General features: G+C 41.7%; 1 protein-coding gene across 8 annotated transcripts in view; it reads left to right on the top strand.

Annotated features, from left to right (window-relative positions):
• The window catches only part of MAPKBP1 (mitogen-activated protein kinase binding protein 1), a 51,610-nt gene that overhangs the window by 3,196 nt on the left and 26,990 nt on the right, over positions 1-21,424 (top strand). For all 8 annotated transcript variants that reach the window (XM_072808592.1, XM_072808599.1, XM_072808594.1 and 5 more), the window contains exon 3: positions 20,751-20,842. In XM_072808592.1, the coding sequence (XP_072664693.1) occupies positions 20,751-20,842 (92 nt within the window). The remainder of the gene's footprint in view (positions 1-20,750; positions 20,843-21,424) is intronic.

Consider the following 21,424-nt stretch of genomic DNA (forward strand, 5'->3'; position numbering starts at 1 on the left):
TACTGTTCCTCCTGTCTAAAGTAGCCTTTTCACCAAATTCTCCATTTACTTTTACATCCAGCTCTACATTTATTGGAGTCACGGGGATTTCTCTGAGTAACCCCACTACTTGGAACCAATCTCTAATTGTTCTTTTATGTATGTCGCCATTTCCTAAGGTTCTTTATTTCTTTTACATTACACTATTAAGTAGAGTGTAAGGTATGCAGTAAATCCTAAGTGAATAAATGAATGAAAACAATTTAATGATGTCAGATATATAGAATAGGGATAAACGTGGAACTCCAGAAGAATAGGAAATGATCAGGAGGAGTTTTGTGATGTTTTTAAAGAAAAATTGAAATTAGGAATAATAAAATGTCGAAAAAAAAAAGTAGAGATGTAGTCAGCCTATTTAGGAACGAAGGGCACAAGTGGGGAGGGGAAGTGTATATATGCAGAAACTAGTGCTCATTAAAGACTTTTGACTCAGAAGAGATTTACTTAAAAATACAGTTGAAATATGGTTAAAAGCTGAAATGAGAGCCAGTAAAAATGGGGATTGAGAGTATTGATTGAGAAATGGGGAATTGAGAGCTAAGATTTGTATTAAACTCTAAGGGAGGGAAGGAAGTCTCTACAATGAGATACAACTACAAAAGAGTAATTTGAGGTTTTATTGCCAGATCTGCTGAGTCTTGATGAAGTGCAACTCCAAGTTACCAGTTGTAAACACCCTTCGAACTTCAAATTCTGGACAATTGTCAGTTCTGCCTTTCATCTCAGCTGAGGCTGTGTTTTCCTGAAGCATATGTGTGCTCTGGGTAGCTAGCCCTCCCCCTCTTTTCTTAAAGTTTCTCGAAGATTTTTATGTGGAGGGAGCTGGGTCATTTTTCTGTTTTAACAAAGGACAGAAATGGAATGAAGCTGAGCCAGCACGATGTAAGTTAGGGATACAAAAGGATTGCCTGTCTGGAGAGTTGTTAGATTTTGAAAAAGTAAATGAAGAGGTTTTGAAATCCTCCTCCTCCTTAATAGCCATTTGTCCAATCTGGGTTATGTATTATTCCTCTAGAAACAATGGGGAAGATGACTTGCAGCTTTTTTCTAGTTCTCAGTTTTTATGGATACAAGGTCTAATGTATTCTTTCTCTTTTCTCTCTCTCATTTTTTCCCAAAATTTTATCATGTCTGGTTGTATGGTAGTGCTTTGAGCCTTTTAATATGTGGCTCTAAGTAGAATTTGTGTAGGGAATTTTCATGGAAGAGAAAAAACTGGGAATAATCTTAATTTTAGCTTTTGCTTAGTGTTTGAGTCCAGGTGTTAGTACTGAGATGCTTTAATATGCCTGTTTGGTAGTGGGAAAGCATATTCATTTTTTTTAAAGATTTTATTTATTTATTTGGGAGAGCACACACTAGAGAGAAGGAGAGAGAGAGAGAGAGCACGCACAAGCAGGGGGGAAGGTCAAGGAAGAAGCAGACTCCCTGCCAAGTAGGCAGCAGACTTGGGATTTGATCCCAGGGCTCTGAAATCATGACCTGAGCCAAAGGCAGATGCTTAACCAACTGAGCCACCCAGGCACCCAAGCATATTCATTTTCAAAGCATTGTGGATCATTGGCTCAAGCTTGGTGGCTCAAGCATGGTGGTTCTTGACTCAGGGGAGGGGTCAGGACAGCAGTAGGAATATTTTTGCAGCATTTTAAAAATACTTATTCCTGGGCCCCATCCTAGCTATCTGGAATCGGAAGCTCTGGGGTAGTTGGTATATATGAAATTGGTAGTTGTGTATATATGAAGTTCCACCAGAATCCCATTGCTGTGTTACAGACCTGTGGCTTAAGTGCTAGGACCCTGAAATCTGTTGGCTTCATACCCAAGTCCTCATTGAGGCTTCTTGATGGTATAGAAAGCTAGCCCAGTAAGCATACTCTTCTCCTTAGGTAAGTTCTTATCTCCACTGAGTCTATTAGACTGATGGCTCTGTAAACTATTATGTCAGAGATGGATCTGAGTGAACTGCCCTGTTGTAGGGTCAGATATGAGGAACTGATAATTGCCTTACTAAGACAGATTAGCAGGAATTTCCTCTGTGGGTAGGAATAGGAAACTTTATGAAAACATCTTTGAGTCCTGGCCAGTTTTTTATGTCATCATTCCACTACCCACTACCCTTGGCACTCATAGGAACCTAGAATCTTTAGTGTTTAATACATACTATCTGGGCTCTCTACCTAGAATTAGATGGCCAAGGGTAGAAGGCCTCTGTGGGCAGAAGCCTGGTCCCTCACCTGCCTTTGTGAATGACCTTGAGCAACTTCTTACTGAGTTTTCTATCTCTGATATATTCCTCAAGTTAGGCGTGTGAAGTGTCTGGAGATCCTCGGAACAGGTGGTGTACAATGAAAAGTGTGAGGTGTCTCCTGGTTTTGTTCCTTTGATCTCAGCTTCATTTCTTCTTCTGGTGCCTGCAGCTGCCCTCAGCCTTCAAAGTGATTCTCACTGGAGAGAGCGGGTTCTTGTCTTCCCAGTGCAACTCCTCCTTTGCTGTCTAAAATAGCTCAGCCTCTTAAGTTGTCTTGCAAGCCTTCCCTCATCTACTTGGTCCCCCTCATTTCAGAGTCTAACAGCCCTGTGGCTTTCCAAGTTTCTTTTCCCTCCCTCAGCTTGTAATTTAAGGCAAGTTTCCCCTGTTGGGTCAGTTTGAGTCACTGTCTTATTTCCTGCCTGTATTTTTGAATATATTTGGGGCCATTGGCATTTCTTTATTCTTCTCTCTTCTATTTGACGCTTGTGTGTTTTTCATCTCTTAACTAATGAAAACACATTGGTAGAAGGGAGCCTTCAGCCTGACTTCTGCAACCTCTCTGTCAACCTCCTGAATCTAAGTTGGGCTTGTGGCTGTTATCACTGCCCCTTTGTTGGGAAAACAGTCCAAGGCTTGAAACTTGGAACTGTGTTTATACAAACCAAGTTTATCTGGGAACATGGTCTGTTGCACCCTTATTCTTGGAGTATCTGTTGGTTTCACTTCATGGGCCCACTCCAGTGTTGGTTAGAAAAAAAGCTACAGTGTTTTCAGTAGGATTTGTTCTCTTATACATCACATTCCCACTGCTACAAGCTACGCCTCTCCTCTGGGCTCCATTGTTTAATGCGGGAGAAGGCCAGGTTTTCTGTCAGCTTCCTTCTGTAGCAGTTCTCAGTGGAGTTGTGTAATGAGAGCTTCCCACTGGCTTGGATGTTTGCTCTACCAAATCCACATTGTGGGTTTTACCTTAACTTCTGTTAACCTCTTAAAGTTAAAAGAAAGGGGAGGGGAGGGCAAGAAATAAAGTGAGTATGACAGACAGGTTGGGCAGTGTGGATCTTTAGGGTTGGTATTTTTTGAGTGTTCGCATTTTCCACATCTTGGTTTCCTCCCTCCCACCAAGTCTGCAGTGTCGCTACAACATTTTCCTCTGGTTTTGAAGGGCACTTACAAAAGAATGAGTTCACATCATAGGATGAGTATCTCCTCATAGACTTCTAGGGAGTAAATTCCACCCCCTCTCATTTTTATCACAGAGAATGTTTATAATGCTTTTTGCTGCTTCTGTAGTCTGTAAAAGTCTTTTTTTTTTTTAGACTAGATTTCTAAGTTTATATACTTTATCTCTCTTCCTAAAACTGAAATGAAACTAAAGATCTTTCCCCCTCCCTGCCCCTTCTTTCATAGCTGAGATTTAAATTTGCTTGAAGATCTTGGAACACTTGGTGAAACCACATGGCTGATTTTTTTTGTTCACTGTGTCAGCTTTTCTTTTGGAGGAATCCTGAGAAGGATGTTTCTAAGGTTCTGAATTTGAGCATTGCTTCTCATTCATGCTGAGTGAATTACAGTTTCTGACTTCCTGTCACATCTCTCATCAGGCTTTGAGATCTGTATTCCTTTAGTGGTGCCTCTGATCATTTCCTCGTATGCTCAGCTGACCTCATTAAAGGTGCTGGTACTTAAAAAGCAAAACAGATTTTTAAAAAATTATGAAATATAACAGATATAGAAAAACTTATGAAATATAATACTTTAAGTAATTATAACACAGTTTTTCTCATAATCACCACCAGAAGTCAAGAATAGAACACTGCCAAGATGTTGGTAGTTTCTGAAGGATATGATGCTAACAGTGTCATCAAAGTGAGTGAGGATGGAGATGAGGTTTTGTGTTAGGTAATTATATGTTTTTGTTTTTGTTTTTGTTTTTGTAAATCTCCAAGGACTTGATCTTGACTATTTGTTATTTTATTTTTCAAGTTTCTTTTTTTCTCCATGTAATATGGATTTGTGCCATTCAACATTTTCAGGCAGTGTTCTCACTTTTTCCAATTTTTGCTGTTAGTGCTACCTGCCCTTATGTTAATCTCTAAAATCATACTAGAAATAATATTTGTGGTGTTAATAATAACTTATTTATTTATTGGCTTTTGCTATTTACTGTGCTACACATTCTACATGTATCATCTCATTCACATTTCATACCACCCTTCTATCAATACTGTTACTGTCCCCATTTTGTAGATGAGAAAACTGATGGTAAGAGGTCAGGTGAGTAGCTGGTCGTTACGTAGCCAGTAGATGGTGGAGCTGAGATTTAGACTGCCTTAATTTATCAGCCATCTTAACTCCAAAGCCCACGCTTAATCTTGATTCTTTACTCCTTCCAGGGAGTCTTCTTGTGCACAGTGGTGACACTGAACACAGTTTATGCCTAGCATTGCTATAGCCAAGAGCTGCAGTGTGCATTCAGCTTGGAAAAACACAGTACCTTGAAAAACATACTTTTCCCCATCAAAGTTGATTTGATGATTTCTCAGAGTCTTTTAGAGCTGTCATTCGATAACCTTCCTTTCCCTCTACATCCTTGCTTTTCTTTCCCTGTGGTACCATTAGGTACAGTACAACTTGTGGTTCTGTGGGTACGTGAATGTCAAGTTAACAGGGTGCAGTTATGTGGTGTCAGATGACCGTAAGCCACAAGTAGTTGCTGCTTCTCTCTGGGGTTGGAGTAAGGTGGGGGAGTGGAGACCAGCAGATGCCTTGCTTGTTTTGGTGTGTGAGATTCATGGGCCTTTACGGGTTTGCTTTTGATTGGCAGTTGGTGGTGGAGCTCACACTCTTGATTGCTTGCTAGTTCTACCTGCCCTGGGGCTCTCCTTGTTTATCTCTGTATTCCACCTCTTTGTTATTTCTGTGCCTGTCCATCCTCACAACTGACCTTGTCTTTGAAGCTGTGCAGAGTTGCTGAGTTAAAATGCCTATTTTCTGTGGAAAAAAACTGGGCCTAAAATGCCCTGTGCCAGAGCCGATCTGGATGATGACAGCTGGAGTTCAGTGAACATGAAAAAAAGCAAAAATGAGGTCATTTGCCCACCTGACTCAGTGTGGTTGGGCAGGCTCCAAGGTTGTTCAGTTCTTTGAGCAAGTGTCTTGTCTCCCCGATCTCAGATTTGTATTATTTGGATTTCTTTTGTCAAATAGGCAATGATGATGATGTTATGGGTGCAAAAGCATGGGATCTTAATACATGCTTTCCTGCAGCTGCCCCGGTTAGTCTGAGGAGAGGAAGCCCCAAGCCAGGTGGATTGGGTGGAGGGCAGCCCACAGGCAGTTTGTGACTATGGGGGAGGAGCTCAGAGCATGCTCAGAAACTCTGACCCTTGCCACCTCTCAACTGCTGCGTTGGAGAAAAGCAAGCAGCTGCTTGTCAGAACTAAACATGCAACAGGCAGGCTGTAGGCCTCCCTCTCTTAGTTACTGTGATGCTCATTGGTTATCTTCTATTTGGGAAAGTCTACAGTATCTGTGATTGTTTTCTTATGACATAGTAACTTGTTGCAGACTTTTCTGAACATGTCCTTTCTCCTTATGTTGTCCTTCCTTCCCCAGGCTGCTTTGGTCTCTCTTTGAGGCAACCCCCAGCAATTGTCTTAGAGTCTTCTTACCCCTCATAGCAAACCCAGAACTGGCTAGTGAACAGGGTTTCTTTCTTTCTTTCTTTTTTTTTTTTTTTTTTTTTAAGATTATATTTATTTGTTCATGAGAGACACAGAGAGATAGAGGCAGAGACAGAGGCAGAGGGAGAAACAGGCTCCATCCCGGGAGCCCGAAATGGGACTCAATCCCGGGTCTCCAGGATCATGCCCTGGGCAGAAGGCAGCGCCAAACCCCTGAGCCACCAGGGCTGCCCGTGAACAGGGTTTCTAAGAGTGAGTGTGTAGGCAGATTAGTGGGTAGGGGAAAGAGGCAGTGGTCTTGTTAAAATACAGATTCAAAAATAATAATAATAATAATACAGATTCAGATTCAGGCCTACCCTGGAACTCTGCAGTTCAACCAAGCTCTCAAGTGATGCCCATGCTGCATTTCCTTGGGCTCTACATTGAGTAGTCAGGTGTGTGTGTGTGTGTGTGTGTGTGTGTGTGTATGTGTGAAAGAGAGAGAGAGCTGGCTTCTGTCTCATTTATAAAATTAGCATCTTGGGCTGTTGTGAGGATTAAAGGAGCTCTAATGAATGTGAAAGCACACTGTAAGGTCTAAATAAGTTTATAAGCTGTTAAGGGGTTGCTAATGTTATCAGAGTCCATAGATTTCTAGAACATTCAGGAATTTTTTCCTAATTTGCTGGCAAGATTTTATTCCTTCACGTTTCCATTTGTGAGAAGTCGTTTTTTGCAGGTTCAGCTTCTTCTGTTCCGACCTTTAATCATCCTCCTTGGGCAGCTTTTTATTGTGACCTATCTTCAGTACCTTTTTCTTGCCAGTATTGTAACTTATGTAAACAATACTGACCAAGAGGAAGGCTTAGCAAGTATTTTTTATAGTAATACTGTGTAATTTATTATTTCAGGGCCATGGATATGATTTTGGGGATCTAAAATGTCAAACCAGTGAACCAGGGGTGAGGGGGGAATCCTAATTTACTGTGTCTGATAGAAATCACTGGAGTGATGTGCATGCTTTTTAACAGCGATAGTTTCCCTAGAGATAACTTTTCTTCTTTTAGGGGCCAATTCACTTGTATTGAGAAATAATTTGGGAGCTTCCTTTCAGACCAAGAATTTAAAGGAAGAGTGAGAACGTGTTAATTTTATAACCTATTGTTTTAAGTTTCTAATTTAAGAAGGGTAAAATATTCTATATAAATAATGTTTGCTTAAAGAAGATATCTGCGAAGATGTGAGGAAACAAGTGCACTCATACCCTTATACTGTTGATGGGATGTGGTAATATATACTGTTATATATTGATCCAGCCTTCCTAGAGGACAATTTGGTGATATCAATTAGAAGAAGCATTAATATATTCATATCTTTTAATCTAGCAATTATAGTTCTGGGATCTGTTCTATGCAAACATTCACACCACATAAAAGTGTATATAACTGAAATATTTTTTTTTGAAAAAAAAATTTTTTTTATGTTATTCACAAGAGTGAAATCTTTGGAGTAATCCAGATAGCCATCAATAGGGGATTGGGATAAATCCATAAAATGAAGTACATTGTACTTGCTGAAAAGAATGAGGTCAATCTATATTTACTGATATGAAAGGGTATACAAGATATATTAAGTGACAGCAAGCAAACCATACAAGTGTTTTTATGTTAATGATTATTTATATTTTTGTTAAAACCTGTATGTTAGTATATGTATATACGTAGAAAAAAAAAGTGAAGCTATAAATACCAAACTGTTGTTAATATTGGTCACCTCAGGGAAGGCTAGTAGATCATGGTGGACATTCGCTGTCTACATTTCTATATTTCTGTAATGTTGGAATTTTTTACAATGAGTCTGTATTATTTTTGTAAGTAGAAAAAATAAAGATAAAAGTCTCCAATTTAAACATGCGTATTTCATATTTAAATTTAAAATGTTTAAGTTTAAGAATCTGTATACTCATTGAAGCACAAAGTTAGGTACAAATGTTGAAAAATATATGAAATCATAAATAGGGTTTCTTTTTTAGTAATAATAGGACACAAAAATATTTTCTCACAAATTCATTATTGTTGAATTTGAGATAATTCATTTTTGCATCTTCAGAAATATTTTCTTGGTTAGCTTTGGTAAAGAACATTTTAAAATACTTTCTGAGGGGATCCCTGGGTGGTGCAGCGGTTTAGCGCCTGCCTTTGGCCCAGGGCGCGATCCTGGAGACCCAGGATCGAGACCCGGGATCGAGTCCCACGTCGGGCTCCCGGTGCATGGAGCCTGCTTCTCCCTCTGCCTGTGTCTCTGCCTCTCTCTCTCTCTCTCTCTGTGTGACTATCATAAATAAATTTTTAAAAAATTAAAATACTTTCTGAAGTACATGTGCTTTCTGAAAAGATTTTTTTACACAAGGAATATAGAGAAACATAAAGAAGAAAACAAGTCATTCATAATTTCAACATTTAGAATACTTATAGCCACATCCATTTCTGATTATAAAGGACAAGTAAAGCTCTTTTTAAATAACAATATTGTCACTTTCATTTAAGAGGTTACCTCAGTGGGGTGCCTGGGGGGCTCAGTTGGTTAAATGTCCAACTCCTGATCTCTGCTCAGGTCTTGATCTCAGGGTGGTGAGTTCAAGACCTGAATTGGGTTCCATGCTGGGTATAGAACCTACTTTAAATACATACATACATACATACGTAAAACCTCTGATCATTTTAGACTTAGTTGTTAATTATAATTTAAGTCAGATTTCTGAAGAGACACGCTATACATATATTTACTAAAGTCAAGGATGAAACAGGTTTTTTGTAATCATTTAAAGTACATGGATTATTCAGGCCTTCTCCATTCTTTCTGGAAAGGCATCAAAATTCTTCCTGCTCCAACTTCTAGAGTTGGCTGTGATAGATGGAGAATTCTCTAGGAGGTTAAAGAACTTACTGGGTACAATGAGCCAGAGTATTCACAAATATTTTTAAAACATTAAAAAAATATTTATGAAACACCATGCCTTGTGCTATAAGCATAGAGTTGTAGATACAGCCTCTGCCTTTTTAGGAGACTAGTAGGATAGAAATGACAGATCCATAAAGAACTTCTATACGAGGTACTAAGTAGCATATGACATGTGAATGATGCAAATAAGTGCTGCTATAAGAGTACCAACGAGGGACAAGTCATTCCTGGCTAGGGTGATCATGCAAAGAATCACAGGGGATGTGATACTTGAGCTGATCCTTGAAAGGAATGGAAGGATTTCAAGGAAGGGAAGGACTTCTTGGTAGAAGAGAATATAAACTAAAGCCCCAAAGTGCCTTTCCAGAATAATGAATAATCCAGATTGACAAATGCACATGATTCATATAGGTGAGTAGTAGGAAGTAGAAGAAAGGTAGGATCACTTGACAGAGAGCTGCAGTTGCTAGGCTAGGACATTCATAATTTATTTAGTTGGCAGTGAGGAGCCATCGAAAGTTTTTGAGCAGGGGAGGGATGTGATCAAAGCTCTGCTATGGCAAGATTATTCTTACAGGTTGAGGGAGGGGAGGACAGGGTCCTATAGTAAGAAAATCGGTTAGAAAGTTACTGCTATATATAGGAATGTGGTGCTGAAGGCCTAATCCAGGGTGTTGGCATTCAGAATGGAAAGAAAGTGAGCATCTTATAGAGAATAACAGTTGAAGAAACCTTTCTTACCAGGGGAGTCTCCTGGCCCAAGCTGGCATGATTACAGGGGTACCAAGAGTTCCCACCACTCTCCTTTTTGTCCCAGAGCACACATTCACATCGCGCACTTAGTCCAGATAAGGAATAGTTAGTATTCTCCTTGGTTACAAAGTTTGGAAGCTAAGAGATTAAGAAAACTCAGGCATGTGGAGTTGGTGAATGAGGAGGAATCAGACCATTCTTTATAATTAGACTTTTGCTTATAAAAGCGTTGTTTGTGATTCTCATCTTGTTGTAGGGAGAACTGATGCTAGAGAGGAAAAAATTTTTTTCTCTTATTCTGGTTGCTTAAGTTGAGGTACCGCCTATCCTTTCCTTTCTGGTAGCTGGAAGAGAGAGAGTAGAAGTACCTCCTGTACCAGGCACTGTATTGATAAAGCTGCTCTTTGGACTTGGGTTGCATGCTGATGGTGGTATCATAACTGAGTCCTCTAGCTACAGGCCTGTGATTTCCAGAACTTTGGTCTGACGTCTGATGCTGTCCTCACCTCTTTCTCCATCTGTACATGAAATCAGATTCTGCTGCTTTGGACACTATAACGTCATCTGCCTTGGAAATGGGTGTCAGCTGTCCATGTGGACTATAGGTTCTAGTGTTGGTTGGACATGAGCAAGCTCTGGCCAGGGGGAATACTCTGGCATTAGAAGACCGTCTGTTTCTTTTTCTCTGCAACCATTCAGTGAGGAGAGGTCAGAACCCATTTTTAAGACCCATTTCAGCTACTGATAAGACCTAATTTTAAAAAATTTAAAATTTTAAATTTTTAAATTTAAAAAAATTTATTTTTAAAAATTTTAAAAAAATGTTAAAACTAGCAGGAGAGGACTGTATATTGTCCCTCTACTTCATTCTGGGCCCTCTGCCTTCTATCTTGGTTCTCAGACCTGTCCCTGGTGCTCCCATGAAGGCCTGGTGATTTCCCCATATGCTCTTTCACAAACTGCACCATTCTGATGGTTTTGGAGAACTTGAACTCCCTCCTTAGGTTGCCAAAGTTTCTGGAACCAGGCAGACAGACCTAGGTTTAATTCCTGGTTCTTTCACACACTACTTACCTGTTTCCTTATGTAAAATGAAGATAATACTTGTCCTTCTTAGAGTTGTCAAGGGTATAGGGCACCTGGCTGGCTTAGTCAGTGGAACATGTGACTTTTGATCTCAGGGTCATGAGTTCAAGCTCCGCATTGGGCATAGAGCTTACTTAAAAAAGAAAAAAGTTGGGATCCCTGGGTGACGCAGCGGTTTGGCGCCTGCCTTTGGCCCAGGGCGCGATCCTGGAGACCCGGGATCGAATCCCACATCGGGCTTCCGGTGCATGGAGCCTGCTTCTTCCTCTGCCTGTGTCTCTGCCTCTCTCTCTCTCTCTCTGTGACTATCATTAAAAAAAAAAAAAAAAAAAAAAGTTGCCAAGGGTATTGAATGAGCTAATTTTGTAAGTGCTTAGCACAGTTCTTAGCAGAGTACATATTCAGTAAGTGGTAGTTGTTATAGCTGTAGATCCTTTCTCTGCACAAGACCTTTTGTATCCCATGGGTCTGGATAGTCTTATAAGAACATTTGGAGCATTGTTTTCTCCTTAGTTCCTGGAGGGGGTGAAATTTGGAAATAAAAAGGCAAAATGCTTTAATTTTGTAGTTCCCTACCTGATTAATCATTAGACCACCTGGAGAGCTTTAAATGCAGATTCTTTTTTTTTTTTAAATGTTTTATTTATTTATTCATAGAGACACACACACAGAGAGAGAGAGAGAGAGGCAGAGACACAGGCAGAGGGAGAAGCAGGCTCTATGCAGGGAGCCTGATGTGGGACTTGATCCCGGGTCTCCAGGATCATACCCCGGGCTGCAGGCGGCGCTAAACCGCTGCACCACCAGAGCTGCCCTAAATGCAGATTCTTGAACTCCACTCCATATCTGTTGATTGAGAGTCTTGTGGAGGCAAAGGATAGGGATAGAGTAAGAACTGATAATCTGAAAAAAACTTGTTAAATTCTCTAATTCCATTGGTAGGCCAGGATTGAGAACCTTTGTTCTCTAGTCTCCAGGGTTTTATAGCTAGAGGATCTCTAAGGTCACCTCCTCCCAAGTGGTGGCAGATTTACCTTCCTAGAAGCTGAGGCTATTTTAATCCCAGCACCAGAGAATTGGCTCAGCTCCAACTAATGCTGTTCTCTAAGCTTGGGAGCCCAGTTTTTCTGTCATATTGGAAGTTATTTGTTTCTGGGAGCCTTCATGGTATAGACAGTAGAACTGTAAATCAGCTGGATAGGATAGAGAACAGGAGCAGAATGGAGAGGCAAACTCTGTTCAACAGTCTTGGAGTGGCCATCGTATCCCTTCCTGTCTCTGACCAAATGGCACTTTGGACTCTGAAGGAGCAGGAGGGAGTGAGCTTGGGCATGATACTCGCCTTTCCCTTCCCCCTCCCCAGGCCAGGCATTGGGTCTCTGCCCAGCTGGCTAAGTCTCTGCTATAAAGCCTGCTGGCCTTGGGCTTCCTCTGTGGCTTTTGCATAAGTGGCAATTCTCAGAATCTGTTGGAGAATCTGCTCTGTGAGATTAGAGTGTAGTGCGTGGGTAAGAGACAGGCATAGTTATTCTTAACCTGCAGGAAGGGAGGGGAAGGCGGAGAGTGCTCTGCTGTGGACAGGTCTCTGACATGCTTGTTTATAGAAATAGCAAGCCCATGGTTTGGTTGGAATGACTTATAACTCAGGTATTTATAACTTGTATTAGTGGGATTGAGAAGTGGGGAAAGGGAGAAGGGGGAAGAAAGAAACTGGTGGCAACAAAAACAGAGATTGGCTTCCTCCCAGTTGCTGGGGTTTCTTTACCATTTTGAGGTCAGCTGAATCCTAAATGACCATGGCCTTTTGTGGCTCCAGCCTCTTAGTTCTCTTCCTCAACGGAGCAGCTGCTAGTCTGAGTTGGTATTGAAGACTCCCTGTAATGGCCCCTTACACTAAGAAAGGAAGAGCAAATCCAAACCAGCTATATCATGGACTTAAGCAAGAAGCCGTTCTCTAGCAAGGCCATTGGCTCCACAGACTGGATCTTTCATTCACTTTCTGGTGCCTCTACTCTAGCTTAGGGACTGATCAGATCTAGGGACTAGAGAGAGAGAGAGAGACTAGAAAAGCTTAGACAGCCCAGTCCAGGCTTCCTGGGATCGTGTGTTTACGGGTCTGGGACTACTTGGGACCTTGTGCTGTGCCACCCGTGTTGGCTCTGGACTCTGGAGAGTCCTTTCCTTGCCTCCTTTACTTCTGTTTGGCACTTACATCAAATACCCCTCCTTTTGGGAGCTCTTCTCTTCACTGGCTTCCTGGGTCTCCTCCTTTCTTTCTAATTGCCTGGCATCTCATCTTCTCCATACTTAAAAATAGGTATTCCTCATAGTTCTGTCCTCAGCCTCTCTCTCCCTTCCCACCTTCTCTTGTATTTTCAGTGGTGGTTTTCGCCTCCATGCAAATAATTCCTAGATACCTATTTCTAGCCCTGATCTCTTTCCCAAGCATTTATTCCATGTTTATGTTGCTAAAGTGAATGTTCTGTGGTTCTTACTAAATATCCCTGAAGTATCTTGGATTCAGCATGCATAAAACAGACATCACTGGCTCCCATCCTTCCTCCTTTGTCCAAACCCAGGTCTGCTTTCTGATCCTGACACCATTTCTTTTCATGTTCCCTCCTATCTCTGAGGTTCAAAATTTGAGTCTTCTGTCTTTTTCCTCCACAGCTGTTTGGTGCCCAGTCTTGCCAATTCTATTTGCTTTATTACTTTTGAATCCATCATATCTTTTCTACTCTTACTATCTTCATGCTGGTCTAGATCCTCATTACTTCTCATCTGAACTATTGTAATGGCCTCCTGATTGGGCTCCCTTCTTGTGTTGTTTTTCTCATATACATCACCGCCAAAACATAGCTTTGTGTCTCCAGCTTGAAGTCCTTCAGTGGCCACCCAGAGCCTATAGATGACCCCCACTTAGTTAAGCATTCAAGACCCTTTCTGGTCTGGTTGCAGTCTACCTCTCCTGACTTATTCTCCTAACACTGTCAGCTTTCACCACTGCTCACCTGCTCTGTTGTTTCCTTCTGCCCAACTTTTGTTCATGCAGCTTCTTCTACTGAGAATTCCCTTCTCTCTTTATTTCCACCTGTCAAGATCCTGTCCTCACTGTAAGGCCCAGCCCAAATACCATCTCACCAAGAAAGCTTTCTTTTCCTGATCCTGTTCAGAAATCATTTCTCTTCCTCCTCTTTGAGCACTTTATATCTTTCTTATGATCTTTATCACATACTGGATCGCTTTGTAATATAACATTCATTTTCCCTAATGGATTTTGAGAATAGAGGATAGAGTCTGTGTATTCTTCATCTTAGGATCTCCTATAACATCCTGGTGATGTTCAAAACTTCTTTGAGAATGACCCACATTAAGAAATACATTTTAAGGATGCCTGGGCAGCTCAGCAGTTGAGCGTCTGTCTTCAGTTCAGGGAATGATCCTGGAGTTCTTGGATTGAGTCCCACATCAGGCTCCCCTCAGGGAGCCTCCCTCTTCCTCTGCCTGTGTCTTTTCCTCTGTGTCTCTCATGAGTAAATAAATAAAATATTTTTTAAAAAAAGAAGAAAAGAAATACATTTTATATTGTGACGCAGAATACACATCTCCCTGAACAAAATTTCATGGTCAGTACTTACCCTTACTATGTGCCATGAGATCTGTTTTGTGTTCTGTTCTATTTATTAATTTCCCACTAAATTAGTCAATTTCAAGTTCTATTAATAAGCTGAAGTCTGCATGCTTGGAAAATATTATTCTATGTAGTATAAGTGAGTTGTCCTATCTGTTGCCCCTGAGCTACCTGTTTTTTCCATCTACTTTAATGAGAGCCAGAAGAGCACTTAAACAGTTGACTTTATTCTTTCCTTCTCTCTTGGAAATAGGCTATTATGAAGTTATCCCTTTATCTCATTAAGGTGAGGGATGTTTTTTCTCTCCTTCTTTCTCTAGGGAGGGTACAATCCTGCCCTGCCTAGTGCATGCTGGGAGTGGTGGCTATTCAAGCCCTCCTTCACAGTATATCATAGTAATTCTGCCCTTCTACAGCCTCGCTTCTGGGGACAAATGACACCTTCTCTCAGGTTGGTGTAGGCTTTCCTCCATCTCAACACTCTCCATCTGCCAAAACCAAGGCTGGGTCACACCTTGAGTGTTTTCTCTGCTTCTAGGCTGTGTTTTGGTTGTGGAGGAGATCACTGCAGAGTACGATGTGGGTGCTGTCTTCTGTTTTCACTTCTGAGTTGAAATGATGTTCTCTAGAACCGTGTGGCTGTATCAGGGTGCCAGCTGTCTGTAGTTGTATCCCAAGTCACTGGACTGGTTGTCTTTTGGGCTAGGTTTCACCAGCATTCAGGCTGTGAGAGTCTATAAATGACTTTCCGGTCAGTACCTTGGGTCCCATCTCAGACTTTGAGGTCAACTATTTTTTCATAGAACCTTTTCTCTGCCTTAGTTTCCTCAACGATGCTTGAGGCCAGAACTCTCACACTGGCTGGTTTGCTTCCTTATGTGGAAAAATGCTATAGTTTTCAGGAGAGGCTAGGTCATTTGTTCTCACTACAGTCCCCTTTTAGGGGATCTATGAAATTCCCCCCTTTTCTAATTACATATCCAAATGAGGCCAGGTTCTCTTTATCTTCAACTAGAATAGCATATCACAACAGATTGAATGCAGATGCAGATAGGAGAATCCAGCAGTTTACTATTAAGCCAGACATTAAAGAGATTTGCAGAAATGTTAAATAGTGCCACTCTTCTCACTGAATTTTTTTTTTTTTTGGAAAATAGTTATTTTTAACAAAAACATTAACATGAATGAGTTTATTGTTATTTTTAAATGAATTAACAAATATTTTAAGCTATTTACGTTGTAATTTCTAAACACTGATAAAACAAAAGCTCTTTGGGGTCCTTGATAATTTCTGAGTGTAAAGAAACCAAAGTTTAAGAGACCAAAAAGTATGAAAATTGCCAGGTTATGTCATGCTGTGGTAACAAAATCACCTCAGAATCTCCCTGACTTAACAGTTTATTTCTTACTCATGATCATATTCAGTGTGGGTCAGCACAGGAGCTCTGTTCATCAAAGTTACTCAGGGACCCAGGCTGAGGGGGCTCTATCTCATTACCTGTTGCCATGCTTAGTAGTCAGGAGAAGGATTAGTGGTTCTTGAAAGCTTCCACTGGAAGCAGCATGTCAGAGCATCATAAAAATGTGCAGTTTTAGAAGCACTTAAGTGAGAAACCTAATCAAACAAAAACTCACATTCTTGAGTTCTTTGTACCCTTTCCCCCAACATTGTTGGGTCAGTGAGTGTAAAAAGCCATTGCTTAAGGATGAAGAGAGAATTAGGTGTGTAAATTATAGAAAGATGGGCCCTGATTTGTAGCATTTGGTGATTTCCATGGCGTAAATTATAGAAAGATGTTGCTCATGAGGTACTGAGCCCCATGCCACATCCCAGACTGTATCTTTTCTCTCTTTTTAACATTTATTATGCAATTTTTAAGACATACAGTAAAGATATATGGAATTATAGAATAAACAATGGGATGCCCGCTATCAGCTTAAGAAACAAAATGTTGGGATCCCTGGGTGGCGCAGCGGTTTAGCGCCTGCCTTTGGCCCAGGGTGTGATCCTGGAGACCCAGGATCGAATCCCACGTTGGGCTCCCGGTACATGGAGCCTGCTTCTCCCTCTGCCTGTGTCTCTGCCTCTCTCTCTCTCTCTTTGTGTGACTATCACAAAAAAAAAAAAAAAAAAAAAATTAAACTTGATTTAAAAAAAAAGAAACAAAATGTTACCTGTACCATTAAGCTCCCTTTGTGCTCATCCTCATGTGGGCAGTAAGACAGTAAGTATGTGGATGGAAATATGATCAGTGTTGGGTCACTATCTGCATCTAAGTGCTATGAAGAAAGATAAAACAAGGTAAGGTAGGTATAGAATGATAACAGTAAAGCTAGTTTGAAAACCCTTCTCTGAGGAGGAGAACTTTGAGCAAAGATCTGAGTGAATTAGCTATGTAAAAAAAAAAAAAAAAAAAAAAAAGAATTAGCTATGTGAATAGCTGAGGGAAGAGCATTTTAATTGAAGGAATAGCATATGCAGGACCTGAAGCTAGAATCTGCTTGAGGTGCTTGAGGTAGCCATGGTAGCTGAGGTGGAGGAAGAGGGGAAGAGTGTAGGAAATGAGGTCAGAGAGGGAGCCAGAGGGCCAGATGATTTAAGGCCTTGTAAACAGGGTAAAGTATTTGAATTTGAATTTAAGGATGGGAAGCCCATGGAGGGTTTTGAGCTGAGTAATGACATGATCTCATATACATTTTTAAAAAACACCACCACAACAACACTGTGGCCTGTCATGTTGAGAAGACGACTAAAGGGGGTAGGGTCTGAAGCAGACACAACACATGGGAAGTATAGTCCAAGTGAGAGACAACGGTGGTCTGAACTTGGTGTGTTGCTGGATGTTTACAGGCTCTCTCAGGGACAAGAAAGGGCCCTGATTTGTAGCATTTGGTGATTTCCATGGTAAGTAAGTACTCCCACTGTGGTGATTTCAAGCCACCAGTTGAGGAGGTGAGAAAGGAAGTGCACAGTCAGCTGTCATGAGCCAGTGGAAGCTAGCTTTGGCACACCATTGCTTGACCTTGGGTGTTTAGCCGGTGATGTGTTTGCAGGGGGCATTCAAGTTTGTCTCCATTTTCTACGGTGGATGGAAGCTGCATCACTTTTTTGTGTTTTTGTTTTGTTTTGTTTTGTTTTTGTTTTTGTTTTTTTGCATCACTTTTTTGAAAGGAGAGGAAATGGAGGTTATGTCAGGGAGAGAGTCCATTTATAATTTCCATCATACTGGGGCCTTTCAAAATAAGCCTAGATGTTGGAGGCCTTGCAGGAGCTTTGGACTCCCTCAGATCCTTTGAAAGTGGAGTTCAGCCCCAAACCTCCCTGCAAACAGGAAGCTGGTTTGAGTTAGAACATAAAATAAAAACCAGCTGATGCCCCTGAATGTTTTTCTCTGCTCCTCCCACTCCACAGAGCCAAAGGAAACTGCCTTTTTTTTTTTTTTTTGTCTTTGGATAGTTGTGCAGAAAGTCAGAAAAAGCCAAAACCCATAAATCCTTTGAAAGTAAGCCAGGTTTTGAGCCCAGGCAAACTTCTGCCCGTGGGGTTTCCTAGCCCGGATGTCTGTCCCCTGCCAAGAGTCCTAGGAGGAAAGTGCCTGAGGAACACAAAGTTGCCAGAGATCAGAGCCTGGAACCCAAGCATAGCAGGAAAAGATGGTCTGTAGCAGTTTCTCAAAATGAGCTTCCAGCCCATTTGTAGGTCATGAAATCAACAAAGTGGGCCAAGACCAAAATCATTTTTTAACGAAACAGAACATAATAAAAAACAGAGTATATCACATGCAGTAAGAGTAAGTATTACTTTGTGAAACTTTTGTTTCAGTTTTATGCACATGCATACACATTCATGTGTACATGTATCTCTATACAGACTCATGATTTAAACTTATAAACTCTCACTCTTACAATGAGTCATGGTCAAAAATGTTCAACCAAAAACTGGTCTTAAAGGTACGAGTAATTCACATCCCTTTCCTGTTTTAGCTTGCTGTTGAAAAGTCCAGGCTAGTTTCGGAATAAATCCTTTATGGAACTAGATCATCTGTCCACAAAACACCTACCCAAATTTCTGTCAGAGAGAAGGAAAGATGAGAAGGAACAGACTGGTCTGATTCTTTGGGATCAAAGCTGAAGCATATGTGAGGGATTGAAGCAAATTTGAATCCAAAGGATTTGCCCAAAATGATTCACTGGAAGAGATAGGATTTGAGCAGCTTTTTAGCTCACTGCACTTGATTCTGTGACCTTTCCCATCTATGTGGGTAATGCTGGCCTTGGGTTCCTCACCCTCTCTCTTTCTGTCTCTCATATGCAGTAGGCAGTTAGTGCATCATGAATGTTCCCAAGTGCCCCTCCCTCTGGGAGAGCTGGAGGCACAGTGCCAAGATGGGGAGCAGTGCACTGAACTGAGTATCCCCCGGACTTCCCCGGGGGTATTTTGTGCTCTCCAGTCAGTGTGCCTGGTGCTCGGGCCTTTCAGAAAGGTGACTGGGTGCCAAGGCATCATGTGGCTAAGAAAAAGTGAAGAAGGAGGCATTAGTTAGGGCAAACTACCAAGAACACAGAGAGTAGGCTACAGTTAGTTTATCCCACACTAGGTTTAGTGCCTCAGGTAGTCTCCAGGGTAACTGGCATGTCTGGTGCTTGCCAGGTGGCTGTGGGTTGGCCATGGGACTAAACTGCGTCTGTCAGCGAGAGGACACATGTTGGAATTGCTGCTGCACATCCCCAAGAAGCACAGAAGACTCTTGGGAGCCTTCCTGGGGAATAGGTTTTAACTGTCATGTCCTAGGGGATTTATCTTGGTCTTTGGCCACCATGAGGCATTTCTTTCCAACCTAATTCAAGCTAAAATGGTTCTTGGAGATAAGAATTTAAACCAGCCCTCTAGAAGGACTTTGAATTTTCCAGCTGGGGCAGTAAGAGATATAGGAGAGAGTAGGAGAGATCCTAATCACCCTAATTGATTCTGGGTTTCCCCTCTCTAGAAACTGAACTAGGAGTAGACCACCCTGCCACAGACATGAATACTTCTGAAGTATTTCTGGTTCACACCACCCTCCTAGGGCCTCTGAGACTCTCTCTCTCTCTCTCTTTCTCTCTCTCTCTTTTTTTTTTTTTTGGTAAGATTTTATTTATATATTTGAAAGAGAGAGCGAGTGAGAGAGAGTGCAAGCAGTGGGGAGAGAGAGAGGGAGAAGCATGCTCCCCTGCCCAGGAGGGAGCCTGATGGAGGTTCCATCCCAGGACCCCAGGATTATGACCTGAGCTGAAAACAGATGCTTAACCAATTGAGCCACCCAGGCACCCTGGGCCTCTGAGACTCTAAGCAGAGTACAGTCTAGCCTATTTATATGACCTTTCTGCATTCAGATGTATTTCTCTCTGAGCCAACGGAGAGACCAGGAACATCTCTGAGGAGGGCCAGTACAGAGTCCAGACAGTACTTGAGGGTACTGGACCTGGGGTGGCAAGCAAGATGTTCTGTATCAGAAGTGAAGTGGAGTGAGGAGAGGTTCCAGGGCAGTTTGAATCTCCCATGGGATCATCTAGCAGAAAGGCCAGTGAACTAATTTGAGGTTAGTTCAGTGTGTGCCCTGGGGCTGCATCCAGTGTGGGGTAACAATATTGATGGGGAGAGTGATGGTGAATGTTGCATGTGGACATGTCCTCTCAGAATCTCTGAGCACTTTACACAAGTTTCCCTTTCATCTCTGTGGGAGTGGGGCTTAATGATCATAATTAGGGTACTGTGAGCATCTGTGCTATGCTAAATACAACATTAAGCCATGTTTCTGTCTCCTAGGCTCATGGTCTGCATGAACTGACAGATGGTTGGGGTGGGTAGAGTTCTCTGATGGAGGGAAAGAACGTGATGGGATGCAAAGATCAGAGATATTATGAGTCACCTAATTAATACCTAACATTCCTCTGACTCTTGGTAGATCAGAGTAGCCTTTCTTTCATGCCTGCCGAGGCACGAAGATCAGTGACTTCCCCTGACTCTCAGAGACCCAAGAAGCCAGTCTGGGGACCCAAGGCTTTATCTTGTATACTGAGCCTTCCTGGACTGTGGGAGAGTACTTGTTTCTCTGTGGCCATGAGCTGAGCTTTTACTCTTCATTTTCTTTCCCAGGGTCCCCACAGATTGAACCCTGTTAAAAGCCTGCGGCGGACAATGGCTTTTCCCTGTGTGATCAAGGGGCCTGTAGCCAGGTTCTGGAGGTTCTGGAGAAGTCAATAGCCCCATTTTCCTGAAGAAAGTAGTCAGCATTTGCTGGATGGTCGTGGCTACCTTTAGCACTTCTTCCCAGGCCTGCCCACTCTGTCCATATGTCACTTCTCTGTCTTGCTCTAACAGGTAACCTTGGAGAAGGTGCTTGGAATAACAGTGTCTGGAGGCAGAGGACTTGCCTGTGACCCTCGATCGGGTTTAGTTGCCTACCCTGCCGGGTGAGTACGTTGGAAGAAGGCTTATTGCATGGGAGTTTATAACAATGCAAAACCAACTGGGATGGGCAGGGGTTTTTTGGTTTCTTCTGATATCTTCAGGTTAATGTTTTGGTAAACATTTTTGTAAAGGAGATACAGGGTCAGGTCAAGGGTTTTTGTTGAATGTTGTCCTTGTTGCCATCCTGCCCTGTTTTGAGGCCAGCCACCCATACGTACAGATTCACACTTTGTATTACACATACTTCCCAACACCATCTTTAATGTCTACCTCCTAGTCACTTTTAAAAACAGCTTCATTGAAATATGACTCATGTACCAATTTGCCCATTTAAAATGTACAGTTTGGTGGGTTTTTTTTTTTAGCATATCCATAGAGTTGTGCAACCATCACCACAATCAATTTTAGAGCATTTTCATCACCCTGAAAAAAGAACCCCATACCTATTAGCAGTCACTCCCCATTTCCCCTCAAGAGTCTCAGCCCCAAGCAATCACTAATCCACTTTCTGTCTCTATAGATTTACCTGTTTTGGGCATTCCATATAGGTAGAATATTTGATCTTCTGTGACTGGCTTTTTTCA

Source organism: Canis lupus, chromosome 32 (genome assembly GCF_048164855.1).
Source record: "Canis lupus baileyi chromosome 32, mCanLup2.hap1, whole genome shotgun sequence".
Classification (NCBI taxonomy): Eukaryota; Metazoa; Chordata; class Mammalia; order Carnivora; family Canidae; genus Canis; species Canis lupus.